The sequence below is a fragment of the Micromesistius poutassou genome (genome assembly GCF_964030765.1).
Source record: "Micromesistius poutassou genome assembly, chromosome: 16".
In the NCBI taxonomy this organism is placed as follows: domain Eukaryota; kingdom Metazoa; phylum Chordata; class Actinopteri; order Gadiformes; family Gadidae; genus Micromesistius; species Micromesistius poutassou.
In genome coordinates, this window is record NC_140286.1 from 6,937,410 (window position 1) to 6,956,320 (window position 18,911).

The 18,911-nt window shown below is 45.1% G+C and overlaps 3 protein-coding genes across 5 annotated transcripts; 2 read left to right on the plus strand and 1 right to left on the minus strand.

Moving 5' to 3' along the window:
• Positions 1-2,008: 2,008 nt before the first annotated feature.
• LOC311360836 (uncharacterized protein) lies at positions 2,009-5,174 on the minus strand. Its single transcript, XM_084480931.1, has 6 exons — positions 4,834-5,174; positions 4,598-4,716; positions 4,235-4,331; positions 3,939-4,060; positions 3,556-3,652; positions 2,009-3,322 (listed from the first exon to the last, which is right to left on the minus strand). Exons 1-6 carry the CDS (start codon positions 5,045-5,047, stop codon positions 2,310-2,312), a joined length of 1,662 nt encoding a protein of 553 aa, XP_084337057.1. The 5' UTR covers positions 5,048-5,174; the 3' UTR covers positions 2,009-2,309.
• Positions 5,175-6,696: 1,522 nt separating this feature from the next.
• arhgap30 (Rho GTPase activating protein 30) lies at positions 6,697-16,173 on the plus strand. Of its 2 annotated transcripts, none has more exons than XM_084480856.1 (14): positions 6,697-6,757; positions 7,338-7,725; positions 8,274-8,376; positions 8,502-8,646; positions 8,935-9,017; positions 9,157-9,264; positions 9,689-9,807; positions 10,086-10,257; positions 10,510-10,607; positions 10,714-10,785; positions 11,470-12,414; positions 12,749-12,909; positions 13,468-14,060; positions 14,159-16,173. In XM_084480856.1, exons 2-14 carry the CDS (start codon positions 7,638-7,640, stop codon positions 15,777-15,779), a joined length of 4,308 nt encoding a protein of 1,435 aa, XP_084336982.1. In that variant the 5' UTR covers positions 6,697-6,757; positions 7,338-7,637; the 3' UTR covers positions 15,780-16,173. The 2 variants fall into 2 exon arrangements, with proteins under 2 accessions (XP_084336982.1, XP_084336983.1); XM_084480857.1 differs by having other exon boundaries at positions 11,470-12,348.
• Positions 16,174-16,258: 85 nt separating this feature from the next.
• LOC311360633 (uncharacterized protein) lies at positions 16,259-18,645 on the plus strand. Of its 2 annotated transcripts, XM_084480733.1 has the most exons (3): positions 16,259-16,625; positions 16,876-17,671; positions 17,865-18,645. In XM_084480733.1, exons 1-3 carry the CDS (start codon positions 16,343-16,345, stop codon positions 17,932-17,934), a joined length of 1,149 nt encoding a protein of 382 aa, XP_084336859.1. In that variant the 5' UTR covers positions 16,259-16,342; the 3' UTR covers positions 17,935-18,645. The 2 variants fall into 2 exon arrangements, with proteins under 2 accessions (XP_084336859.1, XP_084336858.1); XM_084480732.1 differs by having other exon boundaries at positions 16,876-18,645.
• Positions 18,646-18,911: the final 266 nt, after the last annotated feature.

The window sequence follows — 18,911 nt, forward strand, 5'->3', positions numbered from 1 at the left end:
AGGCGAATTTCATGATCACGTGACACTTCCCGTACGGTGTCTTCGGTAGGACAAAAGGTTTCAGTGAAATTAACTCGACATTACTGGTTCGGGTTCAATGAAACCACAGAGACAATATAGTTATACACAAACTGATTTTAATACGCCACCACAGCAGCACATACACTCAAATTACTACATCCGTATAATCATTTATAATAATACAAAGTCATCACAAAAAATGTACACGTTTTACAAAACAGTTGATTGAACACAAGGGCACCAAGCACTAAATTCAAAAAATAGGAAGAGCAGCACCTGTTTAAATAATTTGGTGATTGCAGTTGCTCTTTATGATTGGGTAAGGACTGTGCCAGTGTTTTCATTGTAGAGGATTTGATGACAAAGTAATGTACTGTTTCATTGCTACTTTCCCTGAGTTTTTATTTAATTTAAACCCATGATTGGCTTCTGACTAATTGAGACCTTTTTTGCATGCAGCATCTCACAAAATAGATTTTTTTCTGTAGCTTACCAAACTGTAGATAATTAAATGAAATCATTACTTCCCAGACTTATTGATCTCTATTTGATAGTATTATCTCAGGACAGACAGACCGGTCTCATACTGGAAAAATATAGCCGAAAACTTAATTTACTGAGTGCAGGGACCTCTTCGAAGAAATTGGTTAAGATGAGACCCACTCTGTATCTCAGCATGCGTTCATGGCAGGCTTTTAAAGGCATCACCAATCACACACAGAAATTAGAAAGAAGATGGATTCTGACTAAGATATTACTGTACTGCAGCCAAAGAAGACCTTCTGGTTATGTATGACTAGGAATAATTGTAGATGCAATTAATATGATATAGAATATCAAATCATGAAATAATGAGAATTAATGAGAATTGGGGAATATTTTCTCCTGCTACTGTAGATATTATAGGCTACATTTTCTGAACATGTAAACAGTGTTACTGCATACCATGTGTTTGTATTTATTTATAATTATGTCTATAGAATACAATAGACACTGCAACACAGTGACCATTCTTGGCTTCTGAAATGTAACCTACTAAACAAGAAAGGAGATTAATGAATTTAATATAAAATGTGAGGTTTAAAAGGTTAAAAAGGTGCTGTTTGATTAAAGAGCTGTTATATCAGTGCAATTTGTTAGAACTGGCATAGCCATCCGTCAGCTTTGAATGAGTGAAATGAGCGGTGTTTTCAGTTGAATGTCCCTGCCTCTAAATAAGCCTATTTAGTTTTTAAGACCGTTCCCAGCTAATTATTCATGGAATACATCTTGCCTGTCAATCACAGGTGCATGAAATGCACCACTTCACAATGGCGGAGAAACACAGGCTTGGAGCAGAGAGGGAGGATACTTTTTTCGGTTGTTTGGTTTCAAAATATTCCTCTCTGCTGCTCTCTTGACAACTCTCGAACGTTGCCTACAGCAGTTAAAATATTGTAAAAAGATAAGGATAAACGTGTTGGTTGCCAATATTTAAAACCACTTATATGCATGATAGAAGTCATTGCTGCAGGTGTGAGCAGGGTGATGAGTTGTCATGCTATCTGGAACAGAACATTTTCGAAATCAGACTCTCTGGAACAGGTACCCAGTGAAAACCAAACTACAATATTACAGCCACTGTTATTAAAAAAAAAAAAAAAAAACTCAAATTATTAGCCTATTTAGTAGTTTATCCAAGTACATATACTACCCACTCCGTTTCTGTGGATAAACAAAATCCAAGTAAATAGAAAATTGTCAAACGTCACTGTTCCATTTTAAAGTGACAATGTGTAAGACTTGTGCCTCTATTTGACAGAATTACAAAACATTGCATTCGCAACCACTTTTGACTTAATGTGGCCCCTCCCAATTGCTGCAGTTGCCAGCTCTCACTCAATAAACAACCAGCAGCCAACGCCAACACCAACACGTCGTTTACACAACACAGGGAATGCACCCCCCCCCCACCCCGGAGGAACTACAAATTACGTAAACACAAGATTTTAATCTGGCCTGAAGTAAAGCTTTCAAAATACAATACATCAGGTACAGAGGGATATTAATTGTATTGGATTATGGCTATTTGTAGCTTTCGGCATGTACTACAGATATATCTACACAATTGTACATCAATCTTTTATAAATGTATACAGTCAATCTAACATTGTCACTTTAATAACCCAACTTACAATTTCTGAAAAACATTTCAAATGTAATATTTTTGCTCGATGACACTTTGAAGCTCCAAGTCTCTTCTCCGTCTACGCCGTCCGCACGACGCCGGCCCTCCTGGCGGGGAGGGATCAGTGGGCCGTCTTCTGGTGGGACTTGAGGCTGGAGCGCTGCGTGAAGCACTTCCCGCATGCGGCGCACTGGTGGGGCTTCTCGCCGCTGTGCACCACAGCGTGCCGGATGAGGTTGCACTGCTTGGTGAAGCTCCGGCCGCACTGCAGGCAGCTGAACGGCTTCTCCCCGGTGTGCCGCCGCAGGTGCTCCTCCAGCTGGCAGAAGCGCACAAAGCTCTTGTCACAGTACGTGCAGCAGAACCGCTTGTCCCCGACGCTGCCGCTCCTCCACGACAGGGCCCTCATCCGGGCCTTGGCCAGGGCCACGTTGCCCCGGCTGTTGCTGCAGAAGCCCAGGTGGTTCCCTGCGGCCGACGTGCCCTGGCTGGCGTCGCTCATGTCCCCAGTGGCCACCATGTATTGATGCTGCTGCTGTTGTTGCTGCTGCTGTTGCTGCTGATGCTGATGCTGCTGCAGCTGCTGCTGCTGCTGCTGTGCTGGCGGATGGCTGGACCCGCTGTGGTGCGCCTCGCCTTGCGCATGCGCTTGCTGCTGCAGCCGCTTGTAGCTTAGGTTCCTGGCTCGCCTCCGGGCCCGCGCCGCCGTCAGCCTGTTCGCCAAATGCAGTTTCCCCGCCGAATGCAACGACGACCCTAGGTCCACACTGACGTAGCGAATGGCCGGCAGGCCGTTTTTGAACAGCGAGGGACTCTGCTCGTACTCCGGTCGCGTGGCCCCGTACAGGAACCCCGGATCGCCCGAGCTGGCGTCGTCGGAGCTGCAGTCGGCGGGCGCCCACTGCTGTCTTTCAGCCTCCTCGTCCTCAGGGAGGAAGGCACTTCCCGAGTCGTTCATGCACGCCAGCGCCTTATCGGGCTCCTCCCGCTTCATGGCCGGATGAGTCTGGTCGTGCACCAGCTGCGGCAGCGGTAAGCGAGGGAAGGCCTCCGGCGGATCGCTCAGGAGTGGTGGGCTCTCCGAGTGATAGTGCTCAGGGAAGTCGTCAGGGGTTAGGGGCTCAGCCCTGCTGCCTGGACATGAGGGAGAGAACGTTTTTTACACAGTTAACTGAGTTGTGGTTAAGAAGCGTACACAGGCTCCAGTCAAAATGGCAAATTGACCGGACAGATTGATTCACCAGAGTACCACTGGATGGTATAGACATTTGTTGTGTATCTACCCTCAGAAATCCTCATCATCAACATGTTGAAGGACTGTATAAAAGGGAAGGAGGGAGGGACAAAACAAACTCATTTTGACTCACTTTGCCCCTGGTGGCTGTTGTTCCACGTGTCTTCCTCTGTGCCCTCTTCTTTGATCGGTAGGACGTCCATCTCGTTCCCAGACTCCAGATCTCCACGCTACAAAGATAATACAACATTTTGAAAAACGATTCACATTTAGCCCACAGGGGTATACATGGGATCGGGCCATGAACGACAAAAAGTTAACAAAACTCAACACACACTGACTGCCTTTCAGCGTATTAATTTATTACATTGTTAGAATGGCTAGGCGTAACTGCCTTAATCCTGCATGATTACATGAGGGATTAATACATTGAAATGTGTTTATAATTAATACTTAGTTAATGAAATAAGAAAGATGGGAGCGAGATGCATCAATAATCATGAAAATGATTAGTACCTGCAGGGCCTGCATTTGCTCAAGTGTCGACTCTCTGCCCCAAGATACAATATCCACCTCTTTGTGCGAAATGTCTTTAACCAATGGCGAACATATTTCGGTAACAGAAGAAGTGTCAAAGCCTGAAGAAAACAACAAAACAAACCAAGTATTTACCTTCGAGAGCACAAACACAGAAACACATGTTTTTCACAATAGAGTGTAATCGTTGACGAAGCCATCATGAGCACGACAAATCTAATTCATGAAATATGTTTTAAGTGTCCATCAATTCAATTTTAACTCCTTTGCCTCACTTTGCCCCTGGTGCCCATTGTTCCACGTGTCTTCCTCTGTGCCCTCTTCTTTGATCGGAAGGACGTCCATCTCGTTCGCAGACCCCAGATCTCCACGCTGCAAAACAAAACAAAATATTGAGACACCAACATTATTTAGCAAACACTGGTTAACAGGATCTGGGAGAACACAACAAAAACAAAAAGTAATGAGTTATTGAAACACACTGAATTAAAGCATTGCAGCATTACAAATCCTGTAACTAAACGTATGGTGAGGCATTATTGTCTTCATGGCTCATTTCAGGTGGATTCAAATTGATTGTTTTTTTTTCACCTCGTAACTGTTAACCCCGCCCCCAAGAGATGAGACGCATCGATTACCTGCAGGGCTTGGATTTGCTCAATTGTGGACTCTCTGCCCCATGACACCGTATCTGCCTCTTTATTTAAGACGTCTTTGGCCAATGGAGAACATATTTCGTGAACGGAAGTGCTAAAACCTGAAGGGAACAACACACGAAGAAAGTGTTTACCTTTGGAGAACACACACACACACACACACACACACACATACAACAAGGCGATTGTACACAGCTTTTGAATGCCAGTAACGTTACCTTTTTTCTTTGCTCGAATCCTCGACCTTTTGAGCTCTGCCTCCATAACGTCACACTTCTTTTTAAGGACATATATATCATTCTGGCTCTGAGTAATCTCCAGGCGTATCACTGCACAACTGTCGTCCACACGTCTGTTTATTTCAGCGACTGCTGCCTTGGCTAAAATCTCCATGATGGACACCAGCTCAGTCTGAAAGCTGCAATTCTCCATCTTGTTACGTGTTTTTCTCACAACAACGATACTTGTATGCGTTGATAAAACGGTCGAAGCACGATGAATCGTTATGGAGTAATAACACACAAAATTGTTATTGGTGAGGGGAGAATGAACTGCGTCCGAAGCGGTACAACGGATATGGAGCGGTAGGCGTCCAGACATACACAGTCAAAAAACTACAGGCTACGCCTGTCCGACCCCTTATGATGACGTTGCATCGATACCACATGTTGCTAATATATCCGCAAGGCAAATGCTCCCAGCTATCATTTGGACATTGACGGAGCAACCGATCAATCAATCGCGTCGGCGGCCGGTGACAATGATTTTGTGTTGTTTTTCAGTAAGCCCAAGTTAGTAGCTGCACCAGCAGAACTCAAATCAGCAACTCTCTAGACTGTAGTCCCGCAAGTAAGATTTTAGATTAAAGGTGCTGTATGTAACATTGACCCCAAGCGTTTAAAATAGGTACTGCATTCACATGATAGCCGCCCCCTCCTTCCAAGACTCGAAGCTTACGCAGGTTGCAACTTGCCAGGTTGAGGGTACTGACATAAGTCATGCTCAACATAACATTTTGAACTCCAAGATTGTGTTGTGTTTAAGCTCTCGTCATGGAGCTTTTTTTGAGGTTGGATAGAATCTAGAACAATCTCAGTTGAACACCTTTAAAATTTAAAGTCTCAAGCTTCATATTAGTTTTGACATATCAGGTTGCTTGATGCGGGAAGCTGAAGGAACATCTTTTGAAACACAACTCGGGCAGCAGCAGAAAACTGTAAACGTTCTAAGATTTCAAACCAACACTGTGTAAACGGGCCACTGTGGAAAATACACTAATTAAAATCCCCTTCTGAAAACGTCATCCACTTGTGAGATTGGTGAGATTTGTGGTGAGATTTCATCAGTATAAATTAACCAGGAAACAAGACGTAACTCCCACCCCCCTGGCAGTTGTAGGTTTCCGGACCAGGCTCTGCGCTGTCTCCCCCCCCCCCCCCCCCCCCCTCCCCCAGAAGGTATTCTACAACCCAGTAGGTCTGCAGGATCCAAAATGATCCAGACTGTAGTACATAGGGATCATGGACTGTTTAAAAAATAGGCCTACACTTACACATACACTACACTTCTTTTTTTTTTTTCAGACTAGGTCATATTGCTGATAATCAAATAATTTAGAAAACATCATCTAGATCTAGAGTGTGATATAATCTTTTAGAAATGGCCTATATTGATTGGCCATTTGCTGATTTGAATTTCTAAAATACACCTGTATTAGATTGTGTTTGTGCATTTTATGAAACCATTTAATAATTTAATCTTACTGTAACTGTAATATATACAGCATGAGGTTTCATTAGATATCAACCCAAAACCTAGGACACCTTAAGGATCCATAACCAACATTAACATTCAATAAAAATGAATCAGTTTCCTTCCTCTAAAGTAAAATAGAGACTCACAAAGTGGTAAGATATGAGAAATAGATTTTATGTGGAGATAGGATGGTCTGTAATAATGTTTTACATACATAAAGAGAGAGGGAGAGTGTGTGTGTGAGAGAGAGAGAGAGAGAGAGAGAGAGAGAGAGAGCATACAAGGCAAGCAGAGATACTCAGGAAGTCAGCAGGGGAAGTATAGCGGTTTCTTGCGTCACTGTGTTGCGTGTTGCTGCTGCCATTTGTGTGCTGTTGCAGTGTGAAGGTAGGTAAATGTTTGTCTTCTGATGATCCTTTCAACTGTTCTACTTTTAAACTTCTACTAACGCTCTTTAGGGAAATAGGGCGGAGGGCCGAAACAAGGGTAGGTAGAGTCAGGTGTGGCAGAGGTCAGATGAATACAGAGACGGGCATTAGTTATCACTTTATTTGACTCCATTTCCGCTCGCTCAACATTGCAGACATGATCATAGATCATGCTAGGCTTCCGGGATAGTCAAAATCCCAAAATGGCTGTAGGCTGACAGGCTGTAGGGCAGACAACTGGCCTCATGATGGAGAGATGTAACATGCATCAACCCCCGGTCAGAGTTAAAGGTTTCTTTAGGGTTTTTGTGACATGTACTTCTGCATAAGCGCTGGGAGAAAAGGAAACGTGACTGAATGGATAGGAACTTGGTTACGCAGCAAAATAGGAGAACTTGTTAAGGGTGGGGTCTGCCAATAAAAATTTGAATGAAAGCTTACTTTTAAAGTTGAGTTTGCGCGTCATTCAGTCAGTGCTGTGAAGCTTACTGCATTTGCATGTAGAAAACCGATACAGTTTTTTGGCTCTGAATTTACAGGTTGCACCTGCCCCAAAAACAGGTGGACGACAGTCTTGACACAACTCAGTAAACGCCAACAAATTAAGAAGTCTACGTATTTGGACGTATTGACGATGCACCATAACACCGCCAAAAGAAAGCAGTCCAACCCCTGAAGGATGTGAGACAGTCCCGGGCTCACCTTAAAACCTACCGTTGCTGGTTAGACTCTTCCAGGGGTCTAGGGGGCCAAAGCCACTCCCTCACTCACTTTCACCCATAAACGGAGCACGGCGGTCTGGATGTGAGTAGAGCTGCGGCGGGAGGGACCAGGAAGACATGCGGAGAGTCCGGAGGAAGGGGGCCAATAAGGAGAAGGTGTTCGGCTGTGATCTGCAGGAACATCTGGCCGCCTCCTCTCAAGAGAGTAAGCAGCTTTGGGGCCTTCCGCTTGGTTCCATTCCACTCATTTACATTACATTTACATTTAGGGCATTTAGCAGACGCTTTTGTCATGTATTGCTGTCGGTACAGTAAGGATGTTCATAGAACCAAGTGCCAAGCACTCAATTCTCAGCACTCTTCTCTTCTTCTTTTTTTTTTTATCAAGAAAACATATTTTGCACAAATTTTGAGGTTTATTTGGTGAGGCTAGACCAAGGAGGTAGGAAGTGATGTCTTTGTCACTTGACTTTAAGGAGATCTAGCTAACTATGCACAAAATAAGGATAAACAGAATAGAAAGTATGCCACATAGTATGCCCCTGCTACTACCATATACCCCACCCCTGATTTTAAGTAAGCTTTACATTTTATTTCCTTTCAGAGAGGGAAATTACAAATTGTGCTACAACCTGAATGCAAAGAAGCATAATATATATCTGGATGTCTTTTTTCCTCTTATCTCAACCTGAGATGTTTCACATCATGTTTTGACTATGACTATCTGTCATCCATCCATCCATCAATCCACAGTTCCACATGTGTTGCGGATCTGCAGCGAGTTTCTCGAGGAGCACGGAGTGGTCGACGGCATCTACCGGCTGTCCGGGGTATCTTCCAATATACAGAAACTCAGGTGCGTAGGTGGTGCAAATGTCCCCTGTGTGTGCCTGTCCCTAATATGACAGATGCACGTGATATGTACTGTATGTCGACATGCATTGGATGCATGATGTGAATGTCAGTACCGGTGTTCCCCAGGAGTGAGTTTGACAATGAAGCCAGTCCGGACCTCCACAAGGATTTGTACCTGCAGGACATCCACTGTGTCAGCTCCCTGTGCAAGGCCTACTTCCGGGAGTTGCCCAACCCACTGCTCACCTACAACCTCTATGACAAGTTTGCTGTGAGTGATAAACATTAGTGTTTTTTTTCGTCTGATGGCAAAAGCAGAACACATACAGTACATGTATACGGTGCCACTTAGTCTGGGCCATAAGTGGGGGGAGGATGTACAGAAACAAATTGAAACCAAAAGAAAAAAAATACATTTAAAGGAAACGTGAGACATGTATGTATAACGGAAACAAGTGTGTGCAGAATTCTTTTGTGATTCACAAAAAGTTGGACCAAACAAGGTTGAACATATGGAATATGAAACACGGTGACTAGAAAACCAACCGTTTCTGCACAGGAGGCTGTGGCCCTCAAGCTGGAGGAAGAGAGATTGGTGAAGATAAGAGATGTGCTCAAGGAGCTTCCTCCCCTTCATTACAGGTACATATCTACGTATATAGTAGAGACAGAGAATATAGAGTGAGAGTGGATGTCAACTGTAAAAGGGGGCACATTAGTAGGTATCTTATTAATGTTAGTGTTTGAACTCCATTTGTGTTTGATCTTTGCCTCCTCCGAGGACTCTGGAGTTTCTCATGTGCCACCTTGTGAGAATGGCTTCCCGGTCCTCCGAGACCAACATGCACTCCAGGAACCTGGCCATCGTCTGGGCCCCCAATCTCCTCCGGTTGGTTTAACAATGACTTTAACTTAATATTCAGATTAATGACACAGTATTCAGGAGTCACAGGGGGAGGGGGTGGTTAAAACCTACTTATAGATGGGTGGTGATCAAAGGGATCTGTGAGTGGTCTGTATCAAAGCCTTTGCTTTGATCTGGTTTTTAGATACTGGAGAAAAAAAACAAACATTGTGGAAACAGATTTCAATTGTGGCTTCTGTAGAGGGTCTGGATAAAATTAACATAACTGATTGACTTGAGAAAAAAACAAGTTATTTGATCTCAAGGTGACTAACCTAAATGGACCGTTTTATTGGAACTAAATTTGACCTCAATGACATTTTCTTGGTTAAATGTATTTTGTGTGTGTGTGTGTGTGTGTGTGTGTGTGTGTGTGTGTGTGTGTGTGTGTGTGTGTGTGTGTGTGAAGGTCCAAGGACATTGAGAACTCTGGGTTCAACGGTACGGCAGCCTTCATGGAGGTGAGGGTGCAGTCCATCGTGGTGGAGTTCATCCTCACACACGTCTCTCAACTCTTCAGTGGGCAAGGTGCGTGTCCAGAGCGCCGACACATGGACGGTATTTGGTGAAAGTCCGAGCATGGGCCATGAAAATCACGGGTTTAGTGTCGTATTTACAACTAGAACTTTGAATCACATCAAATGTGCTCAAATGTGAATTAGGTTGTTGGAAAATGTTACAAGATGTTTCACAGTGTATCTTGGTGTAATAGGATATGATGTTTTTGTGTGGACTGATATATGTTTTGCAAGCAAATCTTGATATTCCAGTGATAGTTTTTTTTCTAATGTAACTTTGTGTTCCAGATGTACCACAGGCTAGGCGGCCATCCTTACCCTCCCCAGCTGCAACGTTTGGTCCGGAGGAACCAATCATTCGGGACCATCCTCCAAATATGGCCCACTACGGCCACATAAGCCCTGGCGATGGTCCAATTGCCATGAGATCCTACCATGCGATTATTGAAGGCACTGACAAGTATGTAGAATTATCCTTGTGTATTACAGTATATAAAAGATGAGGGTTATCTGTTCACTGATGCAACCAAGCTTGCATCTTTGTTGGTGCTCATCCTAATGTAGCAAATATTCGCAATGATTAGGGTGTATGTGGATATTTTGCAACCTTAGTAAATGCCGGCATGTGTGTGTTTGTGTGTGTGTGTGTGTGGGGGGGGGGGGGGGGGGTGGGGGTGGGCTTGTGTGTGTGTGTTATCCTTATCCAAATAAGGAGGAAGGGGTCTCTCAAGGGCAGGAAATGGATGTCCATCTTCAACATCGGGGGACGATTCCACGAACCGTGGAAAAGAAGCAAGAACTCTCAAAAAGGTAATTCAATTAGATTTGCTGTCATTTATCAGGCAGCAGCACAAGAGGGACAACTGCTCCAACTTCTTTAATCCTGCATGTGGTCTTTCTTGTGTTCTTCTATCAGAGAAAGACAGGTCTTCATTGAGGCCAGCCAGAAGTATGGACTCCCTCAGCCTTCAAACGTATACAAATGAAGGTACAGTTAAAAGAAAATTCTGTGTCTGGTTTCTCATGATTAAACAGGGAACTTTTCTGTATCTTACCAGCATATTAAAAATAAGTTTGTGAGCACGGGTCTACATTTATAATGTAAAAGTCCAATCAAGTTTTTATTGGGCTCAACACAATTTAGTTTTTCTTATCAGCAAGTGCCGATTGTTCACTGCACATCTGGTTGGTTGAACTTGATGTTGCTTACGTTGAGTGTAGGGATCAACTTTCAAATGCATGTATATATTCATTGTTTGAAAACCATCCATTCTTGTGTGATATAAATAAAAATGCATATGAAGTGGTTGTTTAGGGAAATGTTAGCTTTCACCACACGTTATCTGACCATTAACAATGGAATTGGAATACATTTTATGCCTACTCTCTTAAGCTCTTAAATGTGAGCTGTGACATGGATTACAATCTTGGGCCATATAAGCAAATTACCTAGTCGGCCAGAGAGTTTACAACATCCTCTTTACATGATGAAGGTATTACCTCACAGTATTGTGTAAGATCTCATTTAAATGATTTCTTCAAATTATTTTTTGGGACATACCATTGTCAGAAACCTCTAAATAAATATAATTATCCAAGATTGTGGACCACTTCCTATGGGCCCTGGATAGTGTAACACACCTTTCTCTTTTTTTTTCAATAAAATGTTTAGGATCCAGGCACCCGGTCCAGCCCTCCTCCTCCATGTCCGGGTCTGGGGCCATCCCCAGTGCCCTACCCGGCGCCGAGGCCGGGCCCCCTGCTGGTGCCACGGGCGGCAGCGGGTATGCCGTCACCTATCGCAGGGGCACCGGCGTCCTGGGCGGTGGTGGGGGGACCCAGGGCACGTACAGTGCCCTGGACCCGGAAGGCATCGGGGGTGGCGGCACAGCGGCGGGAGGAGACGGCTTGCCGGCGACCCCCTCCAGATCCCCGGGCCAATCCTCGGCCAAGCTGGGCCGTCGGGCGGCCATGCACATCTCCGAGCCCCACACGGTCACCGTGCCCCTCCATATCACCTCCAACATGGCCCTGGTTGTGCTGCAGGGGGGCGGAGGGGACAGGGTGGTCCACTGCGGCAAGGACAGGGACGGAGGAGGCCGGGTTGACGGCAAAGCGAGAGGAGGTGGGAAGGTGGAGAGGAAGAGGAAGGTCAGCGGAAAGAAGAAGGAGCAGGAAGGAGGAGGAGAAGGAGGAAAAGCTGTAAAAGGCGGTGGAGTAGGAGGAGAAGGAGGGGAAAAAGTCATAGAAGAAGGAGGAGGAGGAGTCATAGAAGATGGAGGAGGAGAATTCATAGGAGAAAGAGGCGGAGGAGGAGGAGGAGGAGGAGAAGAAATTGCTGTCACAACAGAGACTTTGGTAGAGGACAAGAAAGATGAACAGAATCATCCGGAAGAAGACAAGAGCGAGGAGAATTGGAAGCCAGATGTGCAAAGCGGTGGGGAAGAGGAGGGAGACAGTGAGGAGATGAGCGAAGACGAGGGGGTCATGGACGATGACCAGGTCAAGCCTGTGGAAAACATTGGAGGTCAAGTCCCGGATGGAGAACAAGGTGCTGAAATTGTGAATTCTGACCTGCACCAATATGTACCTGAAGACACTGAAGATGAATACATGGGTAATTGAGAACCCTGCTTATGTATGATAGCTGTCACATTGCTAGTGATGCTTATTCCACAAATGCATTCATGCTGGGACCAGTATTTACTTTGAGTATCTCCCACACACAATATCTGTACGTTTGCTGCCATTTTAACGACAAACTATAAAAATGATAGTCCATCAGCAATTAAAGGAATACATTCTGCTATTGCATGTCTAAAGGTCAGACAAATTTTCCTGCAGTGGATTGGTGCCTGCATCAGCTTCATCATCTTTAGGTGTTATCTTTTTTATCAAATGTGTGCACAATGTGTGTAATGTTAATGTCTTAATTTTGACTTTACTCTCAGATATGATGGGTGAGGGGATGGAGAACCGAGTCCACCGCTCACCAGAGCTGCCCAGTGTTGTACACGTCCCTGGACTGGAGGGATCTGACCATGAGCTCTCAGGTTATGTTCAGGAAAGCTTTGACTTCCTGGACCATATAGACTGCAGTGTCTCAAATCAGGTTTGTGTGTGTGTCTGTGCTGCTGCTATAGGTGACTGCAATCTCCTTTCATTATTTAATCCGAAAGCCACACTGGCCCATTCACTCCGAGGCCTGGCAGCGTATTTAAACAACTGCACATATCTGAATATATCATAATCAAACAACTCACCTTACTCATCTACAAACACTCACATGTCATGGCTAGCTAGTTTGGCAACAGTGCTCAGGATATGCTTCCTAATATTCCATAATCAGTGCTGACATAGTTCTGGTAAATTCTGGACTGACCTCTAACCTGTTGTTAGAGGTAGCATTTATGGAGCGCATTAACAAAGGCTATATCCAGCTGACAGCAACTCAAACAACTCAAAGAACAACATGCTGAAGTTATGATTTCGGTGCGTTAGTACAGAGTACAGTCTTTATTAGATTTATTATTGGTGGATGTCCTGAATGAGACCCAATTCAAGAAACAGAAAGAGTAGTTCATACGTTAATGTGTAGACAGGCTCCAGACAACGTGCCATTCCAACCGGATACTTACTGTATTTCTGTATTCCCCCCCCTCAAAATCAGTTGAACGAGTTCTCCGTGGAACCGCCCGGTTATGAGGACGACGAGTACGAGGAAATGGAAGCTCACAGGCTGGTTCTCTGCAGCTCCCCCCGGGCATCCAGGGAGACACAACCCTCTCCCCACCGCCTGCACCGACACTCGGAGCCCAACCCCGGACCTCACCTGCCCGACCAACACCATCCGCCTTTGCAGAGGCTCTCCAACAGACAGATGAAGTCCCTCAGCCTGCCCTTCATGAGCACGTACTTCTGTCCGCCCGAGTCCTCCTCCGAAGACGACGAAGAGGACGACTGCAATACAGATGATGAAGACGATGACGGTTGTTTTGAAGAGGATGGCGGTGATAATGAAGACGAGGGCATGTTCTACAAAAGTCTCCCCTCTAGTTATGCGTTCCACAACCTGAGCTGGACTGGCTCAGATTGTCCGGACCCGTCTCCACCTCCAGCTGACCAATTTGTCGACCCCTTCATTGACAAAGAGTCTGGCCACCTATTGCAGAGCTCTGAGGCCGCAGCGCTCGAGGCCATGGTCATCGTTGAAAATGAGTGCTGTGAAGAAGACGAAGCACAAACAAAAATGACAAATCAAAGGTAAGATGAACTGATACATCTAGCACATATTATTAAAAACTCCCACATTAAAAGTCTCACCTAATAATTCCCTCTCTATCACCCTCTCCCATTTCCAGAGGGGAAACAGGAGACCTCCTTGTGGTCCATACCAGTCAAGCTGCAGGTGGATCAGACCCCCCAGCCCTCATTTCAGAGCATGCAGCGGCTTGGGAGAGCTCATTGCAAACCAAAGTCCTCACAGGCAGCGAAGCAACGGCGGAGGTTAGAGTCAAAGGGGACCACAGTTGTGTGAACAACTCTGGGAGTGGTTCACTTGAGGTGACGACGCCTCCACCTTCTCAGATAGAGACTTGTGACGTCCCAGATGGAATCCTTGATGTGTCTCCAGAGTTTTGCGAAGAACTGCCCGCCCCCCCGTCAGACCTCTGTGTTTGGGAAGATGAGGGAATGGACAGTGTTCAGGGAGAGTGGAATCAGGTCAGGCAAGAGACAAATGACGTAGGTGAGGAGACCCAGGCCGGAACTCCAGATGGAGAGCCCGAGAGAGTGCCTGCATACAAGAGAGATGAACAAGGGCCAGAGGCTGACGTCTGCACGCTAGACCACAAAGGCGAAGATGTTCCGTGTGAAATGGTTCAATGGCGGGCGGAGCCCAGTGTGAGCCCAGTTGGTTCTTCAGAAGAAATAGAAATTGGACAAAGAGAGGGAGAACAGGAGTCTAGAGAAGGGGGAACAGACATTGAGGTTATGGCACAGCTCGATGTTGATGTTTTGGACGAACAAATGAAAGAAAATAAGGAGCAAAAGATGGTCCAGAAAGACGAAGCTTGGATCACAGAAACACCCATAGAGGGGTCCGGGGAAGTGTTTGATGAACAAGCCAGCAAAGACAAAGGGAAAAGGGAAGATTTAGAGCCAATAGAATGTGATTCAACAGAGGAAAGCTTACCAAATGATGAGCATGACAGAGAAGATGGTAAAAACCACGATGAACAAGAGAAGTTGTCAGATTGTGGAGACGGTAAAATGATCCAGCCCTTTGGTGAACCAGAAGCTCCTGAAAAGGAGAGGAAGGATGCAGGGAGCACCCGAGACCATTCTCAACCACTGGTGAGCATGGACAGAAAAGCCGAAGGAACAAACACAAGTCAACGAGACATGTCAGAGTCAAAGCGCCACACGTTAAAGGAGGGCTCTGAAGGCCACTCAGGAGTGGGGTCTGAGATAGGTGTCGGTAGAAAGCTGGTCATTTCCCACCAATCTCCGTCTATCGTTTACCAAGTCCGGTCGGTGCCGGTCGTGCCGCCAAAACCCCAGCACTGCAGGTTAACAGCACTGAATCTCCGGCAGCAGCAGCAGCAGCAGCAGCAGCAGCAACAGCAACAGCAGCATCAACAGCAGCAGCAGCAGCAGGGCAGTGAGGGCAGGGTCCCAGACAGGGAGCGGGAATGGAAAAAAGAGACCCCACTAGATATCATTTATGTTGGGGAGGTGGAAGCAGTAGCAGAGGGTGCGGATGAGAAACAAGTGGAAGTAAAGCAGAGGAAGGGGCTAGCAGTAGTGGAGAGGCAAAGGAGGAGTAGGGACTGGGAGGATATCACAGTGAAGGATGCCAGCGCTAAAAACAATCCACTCAGTATGTGTTTTGATGAGGCGGTCGCCAAAGCAACCCTGCGGCGAGAAAGGGAGAGAGAGAGCAGTGACAGAGAGAAGCAGAAGGATTGGGGATATGAATGATGCACTGTATTGCATGGAGCCAACTGTACAACATGTTTTGTATTCTAATTTGCGTAAACTGTAAACTCTTTCTTCTACAATATGGTAATAATTGTAGGTGTGTGTGTGTGTGTGTGTGTGTGTGTGTGTGTGTGTGTGTGTGTGTGTGTGTTTCTGTGTGCATGTGTATGTAGTCATGCAATAATATGCAATAAAGATTTTAATCGTTTTATTGATTTAACAGAAATCCTTTTTTGACCTATTTTTGAAGTATTTTTAATTAGGCTAATTTAATGGAAGAAATATTTTTTTACCCTGACAAATTAATAATTATTAGGTGCCAAGCACGAAGTGCGAGGAACCACTTGTAATTCTTATTTTTTTTTGTTTTTTTAATAAAATCATCTTACAAGTATTTGTCTGTCACTTTTATTATGAGCATTACGGTCGCCTCCTACACTATTTCCGTCCTTCATTTTCTCCGGACGTCAACAAAATAAGGCAAACCCAGTGCCAGACAGTATACAAACATATATGTTTTTAATCGACAGGTGCTTGTTTGACGTTTTTAATTCGTGGACACGATGTCTTCCCCTTCACATTTTAGTGTACAAATGTCGGCAATAATGGATGTTCTGTCAAAGGCAGCGGTAGCCGAAATAACCAAGCTGGTCGAGGACGAGTCGGTCGTACTACGACTTGAGATTAGTCAGAGAGACGGTGAAATACTAGAACTCAAAAGAAGTTTGAGACGGATGGAAGTGGATCTCTTTGAAGCGCAAGAATCCATCGCTAAAGCAGAAGCCACGAGATGTACAGAAGAGATCAATGCGTTTGGAGCGTACGGGCTTCAAGGGAGAGATAAAGGTAAGTCCCACGAGTACATCCTCAGTGCGTCCAGTTCTGCCATCCTTAAGCTCCTTCTCTATTCCAAAGTAAAACAAACAAAACCGTAGCGGTCCTTAGTTCAACATTTATGCAAGGTTTAATGTCAATACAACAGTCAAGCTAATTAATTACAAGCATCCCGTTTCACAAACTTCTAGTCAGGAAACCAGTCTAGCACTCTCATATCTTAGAGGGGATAGAAACCACATTTGCTTTGTTTGTTTTGCAGTTGAACATGATTTTAGTATACCCCACGGAGCAGAGCAAGACCATATCCATGAGCAGATGGACCCGCGAGTGAAGGTCAAGTCCGAGCCACTGGACGAGAGGGATGAGCCTCCACTAATGAATACAACCAATACAGAGATAGCAGAGATCGAAAAGTTGGCCTTTAACCCTGAAGAGGACATGGTCTCTTCGTGGCCATCCAGTACTGTTTTTGAGGACGTGTCTGTCGAACAAACCCATCCAACAGATCCGGCTCAACATGGAACAACGACCAACTGGAATTCAGCCGGGGCACCCAAGGCTTCCGGTGCGTCACTGATGAAGGAAGTGCCCCAGGTACCACCAATGTGCACAGGAAGTACAATTTTGCAGTCTAACACCTCAACAGAATTCCCCTATTTGTCTGGTGAGGGCGAGGGCGATGCCATGCAATGCCGGCGTCTTATACAGGCGGGACTTCTACCGGCAGACCTCCAGAGGTGGAATTCCGTGGGCAACTTCTTTGGGGACAATATCCCCAGTAGAAAACCAACCATGGCTGTGAAGATGGCGAGAGGCTGGCGAGCCAACCAAAAACTTCCGCAGTCCAGCCACGGTCATTTCCACCACAGGACTCAAAAACCCTACAAGTGTCAGGAGTGCGGCAAGTCTTTCACGCAGAGGACCCGGCTTAACTCCCACCAGAGCGTGCACACGGGGGAGCGGCCCTTCAGCTGTCAGATCTGTGGCAAGCTGTTCTCCCGCCAGGACAACTGTGTCCGCCACGAGCGCTTTCACAGCGGGATCAAGCCCTACAGGTGCGAAACATGCGGGAAATGCTTCACTGCCCTGAGTAACGTCAAAATACACCAGGAGATCCACAGACGAGGGCAATAGCAATGGTTTTGAACATGATGCCCCACTGCATCGCTGGTATTTGTTCACGCACTGTATGGAATTCTTCTTCATTCTTCTTTTTTTAATATATTTTTTTCCATTTTTTTTATACAGTGAGATAATTATAAAGGTATTGGAGATAGAGGGGAGGACATGCAGCAAAGGACCACAGGCAGGAATCTAACCCGGGTCGCTGCGATCAGGACTGAGCCTATATGGTACGCGCTCTACCCGGTGCACCCCACTGTTTGGAATCCTGCCCTACATCGGTGCCCTTCCCGATAACTGGCACCGCCAAGAAGCGTCTGAGGATTACGTTATCGATACAACTCTGGGAACCAAACAGTTACTCTGCGTTTGTGCTATCTGTTTATTTATTTATTCGGTCGTACTGTAATTTGCTCCTGTGTTTTAAAAAAATCATTAACATGACCAATTTTTGTAACATTGAATTAGTTTAAGGGTTAGGTATTACACATAATGAACAATGTAACAAGCATGTCCTCCAATATGTATGTTTTGGAACAGCCTTTATCCACACAGTTTGGATAGGGTGTGTGTGTGTTGCTCAATTGCGACAGCGCCTTCTCATACATTTAAATTAACGTCATAGGTAGTGCATATAAAGGACACGCTGTTGAGACAAATTACTACATTTGATCTGACTCATCCCCCCCCACTCCCAACTCAATTACAAGCTAAACGTTACATTGTTTACTAGTGTTATTACACTAACCGGACACTAATGCAAAGTGTATCCCACGTTTTCATACAAACCTACTAGGATTCTGAATAAATAGCGAGTGTGTAAGGCCCCTTACAGGTCGATGCATTAGAGTTTTGAAGATACAAGGGAATTGTATCTTAACCTCTTGTTTTGCTTGATGTATTCCACTTTTTCTACCGGTAAGCAGTTTTTAAATAAAGCTATTGTGGTGGTATTCAACTCTGTGTTGCCATTTTCCGGGACTAGTTGGTCTTCGTGAATTATGTAGCCTACATAAAAGTATTGGTAAACAAAAGGTAGGTAAGACCATTCAGCACAAAAAGGAAAATGAGTTACGAATGTTTTGATTATTTTGGTGAATGTATACCACAATTTGCTTTTGGATACAACAATGATTAAATAATAACATAGTACTAGATGTGATCTGTAAACCA